Source organism: Heptranchias perlo, chromosome 9 (assembly GCF_035084215.1).
Source record: "Heptranchias perlo isolate sHepPer1 chromosome 9, sHepPer1.hap1, whole genome shotgun sequence".
In the NCBI taxonomy this organism is placed as follows: domain Eukaryota; kingdom Metazoa; phylum Chordata; class Chondrichthyes; order Hexanchiformes; family Hexanchidae; genus Heptranchias; species Heptranchias perlo.
In genome coordinates, this window is record NC_090333.1 from 25,353,447 (window position 1) to 25,369,034 (window position 15,588).

Below are 15,588 nucleotides of genomic sequence, written 5' to 3' on the forward strand. Positions count from 1 at the left end.
CTCAGCTCATCTGCCTTATTCACTATACTCCTTGCATTGAGGTACATACCTTTAAGCACTGCCAAACTCCTTTGTTCTTTATTTTCTAACCTTTGTTTCCTCTGCCTTCCAAACTCACTTACTAATTTTCTGCCTTCCATTTCCAGTTCTGCTTCTCTCCCATCTGAATCTACACTCAGGTTCCCATTCCCCACCAAGCTAGTTTAAACCCTCCCCAGCAGCACTAGCAAACCTCCCCGCAAGGATATTGATCCCAACCTTGTTGAGGTGCAACCCATCTGGCTTGTACAAGGCCCACCTGCCCCAGAATTGGTCCCAGTGCCCCAGGAATCTAAAGCCCTCCCTCCTGCACCATCTCTCCAGCCACGCATTCATCTGCACTATCCTCCTATTTCTGTACTCACTAGTCTCCTTCTGAGGATTTGCGAGTTTCTACTTTGATACTTATTTTGTGCTTTTTCAATCTAAACCTTTGCTGATAGGTTTAGCATAAGTCCTGATGCCATGGTCCTTCATTGTTTTCACCATTAAACAATCAGCACAGGACACATTGGTAGTTCCCTAAGGGGAGAGGAGGAGGAGGGGGATGATGAGGAGAAGCAATACAATACGGTCAGGCTTATCAGGCAGCATTGGAGGTGTCTGGCATCCACCTGCAGGTATTCATGCCTCTTTATTTTTGACCAAGGCGGTCATATTTCAACCTCAGCAAAGTTTAATAAGGCTAAGATTCTCTTGTGAGGAAAGTAGAAAAATTGTGCCAGCTGCTGCCCTAGGCCTAGATCTCTCCTCTACCAGAGGCACCCCACTGCCAGTGACAAAGTCACAATGGCACTCAAATTCTATACCACTGGTTCATTTCAGCAGGAAATATGCAATGTCCGCTAATTTGCTGTCCACTGCTGCATCAAGCAATTGACGGATGCACTGTTTGTGCAAATGGCTCATTTCATAAAATTGGCTATGGACCGAGCACATCAGCGTGAGAAGGTTGTCAAATCTAATGGATTGTCAGGATTTACTCAGGTGCAAAGTGTAATCGACTGCACCCATATTTGCCATATATAGTCTTTTCCAGGACGCAGTCAGCTTTCTCGAGGAAGGCGTTTTGCTGCATCAGTGTACAGTTGGTGTGCAATCAAAACCACTTCATAATGCATAGGAATGTTACTGCTATCCAGGGAGCTGCTATGACTGTTTTATTTTAAGACAGGTAATCATATCACCACTGTCTACAGGTCAAAGGCAGGCGTCTTGATGGCTGATACCTTCTGCAGCAGTTGCAGATGACCACGTTTCTCTTTTCCCTACCCCTTGCTGAGCACTGATACAGTGAGGCTCATGGTGCTATCAGGATGGCCATTGAGCAGACTGTTGGTATTCTGGAGGCATGCTTCAGTTACCTTGATAGATATGGTGGAACTCTCCATAACTTTGGCAGGAGTACACCAGAACAACCAAATATAGGCTGGCATCTGGATACAGCGGTGAACTTTCTGGATGGCCTTGTGGGAGCAAATGCTCTGTCCATCCTTTGCAAGCAATCTTTGTAACGGGGTAGGGCTGGAGGTTGTAATTTTCTGCATTGGGTGTAAAAGACATTCAGTGTATAGTTGGCACAGGTACATCTGGCGAGACCAAGTTGACCTATTTTGGCCACCTAGGGATCTAGGCCAGGATCGTGGCCTGAACCTTTGAAGATTTGGCATTGATTTTTAAAAATAATTTAAAGTGATGCTCCACAAAGAGAGTTATGGGGCGGGGGGGTGTCAGGGGGTGCTACTATGCTTTCTTTCAGAGTGGGGAGCCTGATATCTCCCCCCACTGGATTTTACAGCCATGCTGTTATGGCGAGCTCTCCGGATGTGACCCTACTGCTATGGGTGGTCGACAATGGTCGGCAAATCAAGAGATATCCCCCAACCCCGCAGGACCAGCAGTGGAGGTCCATGGTGGGCATATTTATGCCAAGATGCATTGCCCTGCCAAATCCTGGGACGATTAAAGTTTGCTGCACTCTACACAATTTGCCATTCACAAAAGACCCCCGCTTAATGCCCAGTGGAAGAAGAAGAAGAAGAAGATGAACAAGGCCAGCAGGATGAGCAAGCACCTAATGCCCATCTTCAGGATACCTTCACCTATCTAATACCTGGGCTCACTGCAAAACCAGTCCTGCCATCAAGGTTCCCTTTGGCTAATGCATCACATCATTTACATACTGGCATTTAGGTCTCTACAACTACAAAGGCTCCCATTGTTAAAACATGCTGCAACTCATTCTCCCAGCATTCCCCCACCTTACCCCAAATCCATCTGCACATATAACATCAGTACTAACAATTCTTTAATCAACAGAAAAATGTGTACTTTTTTTTGTCACTATGCCTCCCCCTAGTTGTGTGAAATTGTGTGTTCTTTCAAAGCTAGTCTCCAACTTCCCAGTGCTCCCATCAGTGGCAGAGGTTCTGAAGTGGCTGCTGCCAATTTCTAGCAGGAGCCACTGGGGCCTGAAGTGGTGTTCATCCCAGAGGGACTTTCTGCTACTGCATCTTGACTGTTGCTACAAGGGCAGCCTAGCCTTGGTTGCTTTCTGCCACACATGTACGGCCTCTCCAGCTCTTGAGAGTAGGAGGAGGGGTGACATTGTTTTATACTTTGAACTGAGCACTGGAGTACATTATAGTGGTGCTCTAAAATAGCATGCATCAGAATATGATGCTGTAGTTTGGCCCCTTGAATTCCTGCACATTATTACAGTGATTTTTGAGTCCACGCCAGTAATGGGGATTTGTAAAATTACCGCCATTAATTTCTAGTCTTTGCTATGGGAGGAGTGTAGAGCAAAGATGGGAAGGAAAATAGGAGGAAAATTATGTTAACACATCTGACTTTGCGGTTGGTTATATGGCAGCATTGTCAGAGGCCTGTTATCAGATCAACTGCTATTGCTCTCAGGGGGATGTTGTGTGTGCTGGAACGACTTGAAACAGGTAGTAAAAAAAACTGAAATCAAAGGTTAAAGAAAACACATCTTTAGTTTATATTGAAACAAATGCTGAAGGCAACAACTATGTTACAATGTCCCAGTAGCGTTCTTATAACATCAAAGAAGTTATTGTAACATGGTACCTCACAGATTCTTAATCCACTGTAGCAGCTTAACAGAGATTGATTTCATCCGTGGGTTCTGCCGTGAAGGAAAATTGACAAATCATTGTTCACCTTGAGTCATGGCCACGTGGCTCTAGCTGACTTTGTCCTAGGATCAACATTGATGTGAGAGCGGTGGTGGTGGTGAATGACTGCTTTCTAAACTGCAGGAGATGAACAACTCCAAAGGTTAGACTGGAGCTTTAGGCCATTCTGCTCATTGGCACATTCCAATCCCATCAAATCTCTAATGCTTGTCACAGACTTTGAGTACATGTCTCTCATTACAGTTGAAGGTTGGCTGCTAATCATGTTTTGACTGGGAATGATTGAGTTTTTCAGTTTAAAAAGATAAATAAATTAGCTAAGCCACTCATTTCTAATCTTGTTTCTATGGTAACCCTACCTTTGATTACATCTTGAGACTTGGCAGTCCAAGAAATTCTTCGAGTCCTGGAGAATTGGATGACAGGAGCTCAGGGTATATGTTATCAGTGTCTTGTCAGACACATCAATATGCATTAATGCATTACTGTGTGGGAGAAAATGATAAGACATCAATAGAGTGAGATTATTACAAGATATCAAACATACGTGCAGCTACAAGGGGTTCAGATATCAATGATTCTGTCTGTGACACTGAACTTTTCAGAACTGAATAGAAGAATACTAAACATATGTTTATGATCAGGTAACAGGTTTCATGCTTTCCAGTAAGATTGGTTTGATTCTCTTCCACTTCTTTGCCCAAGGCCGAAGAATAGAAACATGTTCATCTGTATGAAAAGATTGACTTATTAATTTAGTAACTTAAAATGCTTTCTTTGTTATTAATATTTTTTGGTTAGATAATGAGGGAAGAAACTATGGACTTAAATTAAGATTAGGATATAGCAACGCAATGAACATTAGAATAAGAAGTCAGGGGGGACTACTTTCCAACTGACAGCATAGGGATTAAATTAAGCTGCTTTTATCAGGCACTACGCGGCCGCCTAAGGCTCCAAAATGGAGGGCAGGAGATGCGCGCATACGTCCGACTGGAAGTGCGCTGTCAGCCCTATAGGGTAAGGACAAACATGAGGCGTCCTTTACCCACGTCTGAAGCAAGCATTAGGCCCGTCGAATATGCAAATAAGGGGCCTAACACCTGCTTCACGTCTCTGCTGCAACACTGGTTTGCCCCAAGGCAGCATCGCCTAAATTTAAAAAAAGGTAAGTACTCACCACAGTCAGCATCCCGATCACCACCCCTTGTGAACCCGAGATCCAGGCCTCCCGATCCTTCAATTCTCTGAGCATGGTCTCCTGCTGGGAGTGTGGAATTGTTGAATTTACTTTGTTTCCCACACTACTCATCTAATTAAGTCAATTAGTGTCACAGTTGTGGGCAGTTTCGTGCTGGAAGAAAGAATTTACATGTATATGTGGTCTTTAACAATCTCAGGATGTTCCAAAGTGCTTCACAGCCAATTAAGTACTTTTTCCTGAGGTGCAGTCACTGTTGTAACGTATGGAAATGTGACAGCCAATTTGCACACAGCAATGTTCCACAAACAGCAATGAAATAAACGACCATATAATCTGTTTTGATGATGTTGGTTGAGGGATAAATGTTGGCCAGGATATCAGGAGAACTCCCCTGCTCTTATTCGAATATTAAAATGGGATCTTTTACATCCACCAGAAAGGGTAGACAGGGCCTCGGTTTAACATCTCACCTGAAAGACGGCATCTCCTGACGTGTCAGCCTAGATTATTTACTCACCTCTCTGGATTGGGACTTGAACCTACGACCTTCTGACTCAGAGGCAAGAGTGCTAACAGTGAGCCATGGCTGAAACTTAGCACAGTCTCTGATCTCTATTTTTTAGTAGATGGAGAATTACATGCACAAACTCTGTCCTACCACACCATACCATAATACCAGGTCACCTTTCCTAAGCAAATTTTCGCAGTTCATGCGTGCACAGCTAAATGTACTCTTTTATAGTACTGGAGGTATTATTTTTGAGGAGAATAAAAACATTTGAAACCATGTCGTGTCCCTTCCCCCAAACCTCATCCCATCTAATCCCCATGGTTCAAGAAGTGTGATATTCTGTTTCATAGTAGCTTATTCTCAAGATTAATAAAGATTCCACTTTTCCCAATTAATAGTTTCCCAAGGTTTTACTCCCTTGCTTTGTGTATTTAATTCTGCATATTTTATTTTTTCTTTACAGAATATCCCAACATTAGGTACAGTGGCAATTACAATGGCACTACACAACTGTGATGAAGTGGCAGTGGCTGGGTTTGGCTATGATATGAACACTCCAAATGCACCTCTTCATTATTATGAGAGTGTTAAGATGTCAGCTATCAAAGAGGTAAGGTATCTCAATCCCTTTATAAAGTTGGTGATCTCTGGATTACTTCGATTATAAACTATGCCTGTTTCATTTGCTGGGTGGGCCACGAATGTGGGTGATTTTTTTTTCTTTCAAAAATCCCTCCCCTGGGATAAGCAAGATATGCCAGAGACACATTATTAAGTCTTACCATCAATGTCCCAATCAAGAATAGTTTGTGAGTTAAGGCGAGCTTTCAACCCTTTTGAAATTTGCTATGCATCATATATCGTCTGGGATTAGTATTTATTTAAGTATATATTGTGGGGTTTTAGTTGTAGTTGATGAACTTGGTAATGATGTTTGCCTTTTGCAAGATGCTGTTCTTGGCCAAATCACTGAGAACGGGTGGTAGGCAAATGGTAGTCTGGAGGTGCTGTGCAGTGCTTCATTGAACCAAGTGGAAAGCTCCAGATACAATGAGCTTAAAAGTATAATTCATAAAGGAATTTGTGATGCTCATAGTCTTGGAGGAAATGCTGGTGTTGGGGTGAACTTGCTTCATCGCTTTAAGGGAAAAGTAATATGAGTTTGTAAAGCACCTTATCATGTCCCCAAGACATCCCAAAGTACATCACAGCCAATGTGAAGTGCGGTCACTGTTGCTTGGTAGACAAATGTGGAGCCAATTGATAAACAGCTGGGTCCATTTTTGATGATGTTGATCGGGAGGAATGTTGACTGGGAAACTAGGAGAGTATAGATCAAGTAATTCTCCTTTCTTGACTTCCTCTTTTTCACAGTTTGGACTGGACTTTCTTGGTACGCAAATTCCCTGCTGTGGGTTTCATTTTGCTGATCAGACACTGTGCACAATTTATTACTCACCAGAGAAAAAGTTTAGTTGGATAAGAACTTTTTCCCATTGACAGTTATCTAGGGCAGTGCTGGTGGCATAGTATTTGTACATCATCCTTGGCTTTCATTGGAGGGAATGTGATATGCTCAAAGAAAATTGTTTTTAGTTGCTTTGGTGTATTTTCTCTCTTCTTTCAGATTCTATCAACATTAGAATAAATTTCAGTATCACCGAGTAGATAGTATGAATGTATCAGTATTAGTGATACTGCTTGTACCAATAATGGTAAAACCCAGATTCCTCAGATAAAGGCCCAATATGATAAACAGGGCCAAGAGCTAATATCACGAATTGCATTAAGTTACTTAACTCTTACATCATTACTCAAAACTTCCATTAGCAGAAGTCAAACATGACAACTTTATCAGGAAAAGATGTGCATTTTAAGAGCACAAAAAATTATGGAGTGAGGAACGGTCATTTTGAACGTTGATTCCCCCCCCCCCCCCAACTCCTTCCTCTAGATAATGTAGAATTTGTTTTAGTCATGGATTCTCCTCTACCTATTTAATCTCCTGAGAGAGATTTATAATCTGAAGGAAAACCCTGAAATTCTTCCATAACCCACAGAGCCAATTGAATGAAAAATTGGGACATAAATCTTGCATTGCACCCTACGTAATTCTACCCTGTCCAGTTAGATTTCACATTGTCCCAACAGCTGAGAACCATAGAATATTTGTTCATGTCTATATTTGTCCTTACAACCTTCGGTCCTGTTTTTAAATAATTATTTAGCTACCTCCTTTTTAATGGAGTTAATCAATACAGCATTAGCAGTTTTGATGAGATTTTATTCCACGTGTCTTCAACTCTTTATGGAGAAGAAAAATTATTCTAGTTTCAGTTGTGGCTTGTTAATTTTATATTCTCTTTAATCCATGCAATTATATTTTCATTAACTAACCTGATTGCATCTATATTATGTCTGACTTTTAACATTCAATGATCAGCAACTGATTAGTTGTGCACAGAATATTTTTTCTTTTACACCTTCGTCAATAGACACCTATCTATTATTACCTATGTTTCCTGTCCCAGTGTCCAGTACCTCGCACTTATTCCATGTTAAATTCACCTGTCATTCCTCAGCCCATCCATGTAATTTCTTCAAATCCTTTTGAATTGCCTTTTTGATGTGACTATTTGAAGAATATAATATAAATGTATATTGAGTCTATGGGACTGCTTTAGCCATTGCCAACTAAATTACCCTGTTCTCCACACAGTTGCACAGCAAATTCTGTGACTAGCATTCTAATTATTACTGCAGTGAATAAATAGAAACTCTATACCTGACTGAATAAAATTATATTCTCTGAGTTTTACTGAAAAACTAAATATACTATGCATATTATTTGTATAGATTATTGGAATAGTCACTGTACATATTAACTGTGTTTTACTTGTATGTATTAGTGGAATATTTACTATCCCAGAGAGATTATGGGCCCGATATTAGGAGGGAGGCGGGTTGGTAGTGGGGGGTCGACTGGGCGCGTCAGTAACGCGCCCAGTGAATTCGGGGTGCTCCGCACGCGATCGCAGCCTAATTGAACGTACTTGCACGTGCTTCCGGGTTTCCTGTTCCAGACCTGGGCAGCGGGCGCACTGTGCATCCACATCACAGGCTGTCAGCAGGAGGAGCCCTATTTAAAGGGGCAGTCCTCCAATGCTCCTCCTGCAGCAAAGAACCAATTTTGGATAATGGAGCAGGCCAGAGGCAAGGCTGCTCCAAGGTTCTTTGACTCCTCACTCCAGGTGCTGCTCGATGGGGTGAGGAGAAGGAGGTGGCCTCCCACCGCCACCAAGAAGGCCTGGCTGGAGCTGGCCGAGGAGGTCAGCAGCAGCAGCAATGTGTGCCAAACCTGGGTCCAATGCAGGAAGCACTTTAATGACCTAACCAGGTCAGCCAAAGTGAGTAGAGTTACACATTCCCCCATACTCCGTCTTCCACATCACCTCCACCACCACACAACTCCATCTGCACTGCCACCACAACGCTCTTGCATCACTCCTCACATCCATTCAACCATCATTCTCACCTTGCCTGCACTTACTCACCGCCCCAGTTCCCATTCGAACACTACCACGCAACCCAATCCTCATACAATCTCATGGCTATGTCTCACACGCATCCTCCCATGCATCTCCCTCACACTCACCCCCACCCACACCAATGCATGCAGCAGGTCACCATGCAACCATCACTCACTCACGCCTTTGTGTTTTGCCTTGATAGGAGAAGAGATGCCAGAATGCCCGGGAGAGGGCATGGACCGGAGGGGCCCGCCACACCAGGTGGTCTTAACAGATGCGGAGCAGCAGGCACTCGAAATAAGCCGGACGCTGGAGTGCCTGTCCGTGGCGGACACCGAGACTGGGAATGCACAAGCGGCTGGTGACAGAAATCTAACACTCAGCACTCATGATAACAAATGATCTTAGCATCACTTGGCATCTGCAGCACCTCAACATCAGTCCACATGCTTAATATTGCTTTCTGTTCTCTTGCAGGGCCATCTGCGAGCGCCGTGATGGTGGAGGGCGATTCCTCAGAGGGCCTGCCGGCCTCTGAGGGTGCATCGTCATATCTGAGCCAGCCATCCACCAGCGCAGATACACACACCTCGATGGGTCCCCGTCCTCACTTAGTCGTGCTTGCACATGGTGAGTCACCCCGCACCTGTGAGCACGAGCAGACCCTGGTGGCAGGGGCAGCCGTGGAGAGTCCGCGTCGGTGGAAGCACTCTTCTCCAGGCTCTGCTCAGCTGGACCCAGATGCTGAACCCTGGGGGCCAGCCATGAAAAGGAGATCATCGAGGGCCAGCAGCACATTGTCGAGGTACTGGAACAGTTGCCACGCGCACTCTCCACAATCGCGCAGAGGATGGAGGAGTCCAACTCCTGCATGAGGGGAATGGTGGCACAAGTGCAGGAGGGCATCTCCGAGATAGTGTCACAGGGACGTGAAGGCATCTCTGAGATAGTGTCGCGGGTAGGTGCGGGAATGTCTGCGATGGAGGAAAGGCTAGCCTCCATCGAGCTTCAAGCACGGCTCAACAATGAGTCCATTCAGCCCCTGACAACGGCCGTTCGGATTCAAGGTGAGCAACATTCTGCCGCCTTAAACAGGCTGACAGATACCTTACAACTGGCCTTCCAAGGCTTCACACAAGTCGTCCAAACTGTCGTCCAGCAGGGTGGAAGGAGTGATGTGGGCCTGGGCCAGGAGAGGGATGATGGTGAAAGGGGACATAGAAGTGGGGACGCCACTCAAAGCACTCCCACGTCTCACCCGTTGCCCCCCTCTCAACCAGTACCCTCAATGCTGCCCCCTCTCGAGGTGGCCGAGTGTGCCCCTGCACAGTTGCAGGTGGAGCAGTCTTTGGAGGGGCCCTCACGGGCACCGAAACCCAGAGGGCATCCGCGCAAAGCATCTCATCGGTCAGGGCATGGACAAGAGCAACCTGCCACTACCTCTGCTGACGCCACAGGGGTAGCACCACGTAGGGGTTCCCGTAAACGTAAGGTGAAGGTTTTGTGAGCACAAAGGGGATGCACAAGGGTGTAAGACAAAGTGTCATGTTTTTGATTTACTTTTGTTTGTTTTGCAAAAAAATCATTAAAATTTGTTATCGCCACTACTGCCACGTCTTTGCAAATCTTGTCTGGTTTGTGCAATAATGCCCTTTCCTGAGGATCACCATGAAGACCCACAACTGATGCCACCCATTGTGTCACTGCAGAGAGGGTGCTGGTGTATTTGCAGGGCTCTTTTGTGCAGACGACTGAGAGACGCCAGCGATGTCCTCGGTGGCACCCTGGAAGGATGTGGAGGAGAAGTTGTTGAGGGCGGTGGTGACTTTTACAGAGACAGGTAAGAAGATGGTGCTCGGGCCAGCCGGGTGCAGCTTGGCATCAAGGAGGCTGCAGATGTCCACGACTACATGTCGAGTGACTCTGAGCCTCCATGTGCACTGCTCCTCAGAGAGGTCCAGGAAGCTGAGCCTCGGTCTGTAGACCCTGTGGCGAGGGTAATGCTTTCTGCAACGCATCTCTCTCTGCGGTTGCCCTCCCTCCTTCTGTGCAGGTGGATGTGTCACAGCAATGTGTTGTGGAGCTCCACGTGTCAGAGGTGGACTGCAAGGCTGGTGATGCTGTTCATCCTCCGAGGAGGTCATGACTGCCACTATGGCGGCCCCCATCTGGAAGATGTATGTTTGAGAGGGTGCGCAAGGTAGGTAAATGTGTCTGCAAGTTTGTGATTTTTTTGTGTTGGGAGGAGAGTGGTGCAGGCCAAACTTTGTCCAAAGTGACAGAGTGGCCTCCTGCAATGAGTGAGGGTCTCCCCCCACCACCTATCAAATGGACCTTTGCAGCTGCCATCGGCTGGTGGCTGCAACACGTCCATTTCAACTGGGAGTGTTTCCCCCAGTACGGGAAACACGCTCAGTTGACCTGAAAGTCCCACCCTTCCTAAAATACCCTCCAAATCAGGTCTCGTAACGACCTGAAGTATCAAATTAATTGATTTAAGTGGGATCCCGCCGGCTTTAATTACCGATGGGAGTCCACATGCGGGGGCTGCACGCGCATCTAAGCGCATCATTGGGGAATCCGGACGTGGGCGGGTTGGAGCCGGGCTCCAGACCCGCCCCAGGAATCCCCAATTTTCGGAGCCCCCCCGCCACGAATGCACCCGCTCGGACCTCCGAAAATCGAGCCCTATATGTAAGTTATTTACCATTCGTATATTAATAAATATTTTCATATTACTTTACTGCTAATTAGTATTTCCAAGATTTTGATTTCTTGTGAAGCAGAATGAATGCTGTTGTTGTGAAAGGGTTAACCCAGAATCAGGCTGTTCACCCTGAAAGGTTCAATGCATTGTCCAAATTCTGGGACTATCCAATGTATCCTAAAATAACATGATGAAATCCTATCAGCTGATAAGGCTCCTACTAATCCACAAAATTGGAATTATTCCAGACTGACTAGGAATTCGCTGTTTATAGTCAACCATTAACTTAATGTTCATACACACACGATAGATTGCTGTGCAGTAGGAGCTGGAAGGAGTCCAAGTTACCTGGTTGTTCAACGAATGATGTTACCTGATACCCAGAAGTCACATCAAACCCTTTCTCTCCAACACGTGTTCTAGTTGTTTTTTTAATTTGATGGCACAAAAGCCACCTGGCAGCTGAAATCAATTATTAATACATTTGTAATTGTTTTCCTGTGAGTTGGCAAGATGCTCCCCACGGTGGGAGGGATATGGTTTCCCCGTCATTTATATTAATGAGGTGTGAAAACTGGTCAATCCCATGGGATCATGCATGGACATGGGTCCAGTTGTAAAGGTCAAGTAACAACTTGTATTCCACTTCACTGTGTCGATTTAATTTGTAAAGAAGTGGCCAATTTGTACTTTGTTATCACTAGAAAGGTAGTTCAGTATACATTTTTTTAATAGAAAAAATATTAACCCATTATGGAATTTCTTTTTAATCCAATCAGCTTGTCCTTTCCTCTAGGAGCATGCTTTTCACTTCCCTATTGCTTTAACAATATTGTCTCCCTCAGCTCCCTGCAATGAGAAGACCTTGGGGTAAGATTGGGAGTTCATGTTCTGCAGCCCTGGGATGGCTGTGTTTTTAGGAGGGGAGGGTATTCTCACAAATGTAAAAGTTATACAATTAGTTGAGCTCATCCTGTCCTCTTAGCTGGGGCATGCATTTTGAATTGCCACTTGATTGGTACCCCTTCCCCCACCCTAAACATTCACTCTCTTCACCACCGGTGCACTGTGGCTGCAGTGTGTACCATCCACAGGATGCACTGCAGCAACTCGCCAAGGCTTCTTCAACAGCACCTCCCAAACCCACCACCTCTACCACCTAGAAGGACAAGAGCAGCAGACACATGGGAACAACACTACCTGCACATTCCCCTCCAAGTCACACACCATCCCGACTTGGAAATATATCGCCGTTCCTTCATCGTTGCTGGATCAAAATCCTGGAACTCCCTTCCTAACAGCACTGTGGGAGAACCTTCACCACATGGACTGCAGCGGTTCAAAAAGGCGGCTCACCACCACCTTCTCAAGGGCAGTTAGGGATGGCTAATAAATGCTGGCCTTGCCAGCGACGCCCACATCCCATGAATGAATAATAAAAAAAGAATTGGAGTCCGGAGAAAGAGAATATAGGGAATAAAATAAATCGCTAAGCAAAAATAGATTGCTTCATGGAACCCCTGTTAATCTTCCATTTGTTTAGTTAGACAGCACACCAGCTTTGTTCCATTAGAGTAAACGTGTTGGTTTGTTTTCGGATCAATTTTGCTAGCTCCATTTTTGTTAACAGAACTGTATGAATATTTTAAAATAGACTTTTCAGGTGCGGGAATAGCTGTCTTGGCCACATCTACAGCAAGCACAAGTTATTCACAGTATTTACACTTTGTTATCTTTAAATTTTGAGGTATTGATCTGTGATACCAGATTTTAGATTATAATGAGATTTTTGGATATACTGGTGCTGGACTTGACAATTTCAAATTATTCAAATTTAAAAGCATTACATGAAGGCATGCGTGGTACTATAATTTTGCGTTGGATTTCTGCCTCAATATGGCTTCAGTAATATCACAGATTCCTACAGTGGCAAAATCTAGTACTGCAGTATTTCAAATTAGTTCACAGGTCCCACGTGGCTTTACTTCAGTATTTTGACTTTCCCTCTGCCCCAAATATAAAGTAGGTTTCTAACTTAAGACATGGAATTTCTTTGCTTTTTTAATGATTTTTGGTGCCTTTCACAATACACTATACAACAATGGACATACAAGACTACCAATGTCCAAATTAATCTGAACTGAGCTAAATCTGATATATCTGAAAAGTTCTCAATTACATAAGAGCATACATATGAAATGTCAAGGATGACAAAAGACAGTTCAGCTCACCAATGACTGTCTCTCTTGTACTCTGACTCTCCCAACCTGGTATCCAAATGCATTTTGAATGCCCCTGTAGTTCGTGTCCTTAGTACCCTGTCTGGCAGATTGTTCCAGAAATTTATCACCATTTATGTGACGGTTCTTTCTGATACTTTATTAAATTTACTTTTCACCAATTTTTACTTATTAATTATTTAAAATTTATTATTGTATTTATAATTTGCTTTGTTCAGATTTGGAAATGACTTTAGAATTTATTCCTGTTCTGAAAGGCTAGTATGAGAAATTCTGATGTAGTAGGGAATGTTCATCTGAAGAAATAGGGTTCAGGTGTATTACCAGGGCAGTGTAGGAGAAGCTGTGCATTTTTACCCTAATTATACTTGCCCTTTGGCATTAGTACTGGGTATGTAGTGGAAGCATTTTGTAATAGTAATGCAGGGGCAAATTATTATGCCTGAGCCTTGCTATATTATGATCTGGAAGTTCTTGATGCAGATACAGGGCATGAGGTGAAGGTGAAAAGACAAAAATGCCCAAATACTGGAAGTCTGGAAAAAATGGAAAATGTTGGAAATGCACAGCACACCCTTAAAGAGAATAGATAAGTTAACATTTCAAGTGTAGAAACTTAATTGAGTCGGCTTACTTCATAATGATTGCATATATACGCACATATATGTGTGTAGAGGCGGCCTCTAACCTGGAGCGTTTGATGCTGACATTGCTTATAAAGCGAAAGAGCATTGCCAGGCAGCACATGGGGGAGCTGTGATCTACGATGAATCTAACCTGGAAATACTTGATCTAGACACTGCATATAACATGATGGTATAGTGTAAGAGTAATCCAAGAGGAGCTTTGATTTACACATGACCCATAGTTTGCATGACGTGAACGAGCTTGATGCTCTTCTGTGCCGCATCATGGTCTTCCCTCATCTCAGTTAGCACAAATACACAAACAATGAATGCTGAGGAATAGGAACCTTGGGAATCACCAGCATGGGGTAATTCCTCTTAATGTGTGGGTTATAGGAATGAAGTTGTATGATTGTACTATTAGATTTTGCTGTTAAAAGCAAAGTGATTGCTAAAATTGATTAATAGTGTTGGGAGTAGTTGTAATGAAAAAGCCAAAAATGTGGCAACTGCATAGAAAAAAAAAGATTTGCTTTCACGTAGCATTTTATCACATTTCTTAGACATTTTTTAAGTGCTTTTGTTATGTAGGCCAATGGGGCAGCCATTTGGCCCACAGTAAGATCGCATAAATAGCAATGATATGAAAGACCAATGAATCTGTTTTTAGTGGTATTAGTTGAGCTCGGATTGATCTCCAGGATGCTGGGGAGAAATCTCTGCTCTTAACATCCGCCTAGACCACCAGGACAAGCAGATCTAGCCTCGGTTTAACGTCTTATCTGAATCATAGTACCTCTAATAATGCACTGTAGTGTCAGCCTAGAATATATGCTTGAGACCTGGAATGGGGTTTGAAACTACAACCTTCAGACTCAGAGAGGAGAGTACTACCAACTGAGCCATGCTGACACTTTTGGGTCTATTCTGTTAGGCATCAGGAACGTAGTCTATCACTTAGAACGTAAGAATATAAGAAATAGGAGCACGAGTAAGCCATCCGGCCCCTTGAGCCTGCTCCGCCATTCAACAAGATCATGGCTGATCTTCTACTTCAACGCCATTTTCCTGCACTATCCCCATATCCCTTGATGCCTTTAATATTTAGAAATCTATCAATCTCTGTTTTGAATGTACTCAATGACTGAGCCACCACAGCCCTCTGGGGTAGAGAATTCCAAAGATTCACCACCTTCTGAGTGAAGAAATTTCTCCTCATCTCAGTCCTAAATGGCCTACCCGTTATTCTGTGACTGTGACCCCTGGTTCTAGACTCCCCAGCCAGGGGAAACATCCTCCCTGCATCTACCCTGTCGAGCCCTGTAAGAATTTTGTATGTTTCAATGAGATCACCTCTTGTTCTTCTAAATTCCAGAGAATACAGGTCTAGTCTACTCAATCTCTTCTCATACGACAGTCTTGCCATCCCAGGAATCAGTCAGGTGAACCTTCGTTGCACTCCCTCTATGGCAAGTATATCCTTTCTTAGGTAAGGAGACCAGAATTGTACACAAGACTCCAGGTGCGGTCTCACCAAGGCCCTATATAATTGCAGTAAGACATCTTTACT

The 15,588-nt window shown here is 44.0% G+C and overlaps 1 protein-coding gene across 2 annotated transcripts in view; it reads left to right on the forward strand.

Moving 5' to 3' along the window:
• The window catches only part of LOC137325204 (CMP-N-acetylneuraminate-beta-1,4-galactoside alpha-2,3-sialyltransferase-like), a 401,305-nt gene that overhangs the window by 371,889 nt on the left and 13,828 nt on the right, over positions 1-15,588 (forward strand). For both annotated transcript variants that reach the window (XM_067990038.1, XM_067990039.1), the window contains one exon: positions 5,379-5,525. In XM_067990038.1, coding sequence (XP_067846139.1) covers positions 5,379-5,525 — 147 coding nt within the window. The remainder of the gene's footprint in view (positions 1-5,378; positions 5,526-15,588) is intronic.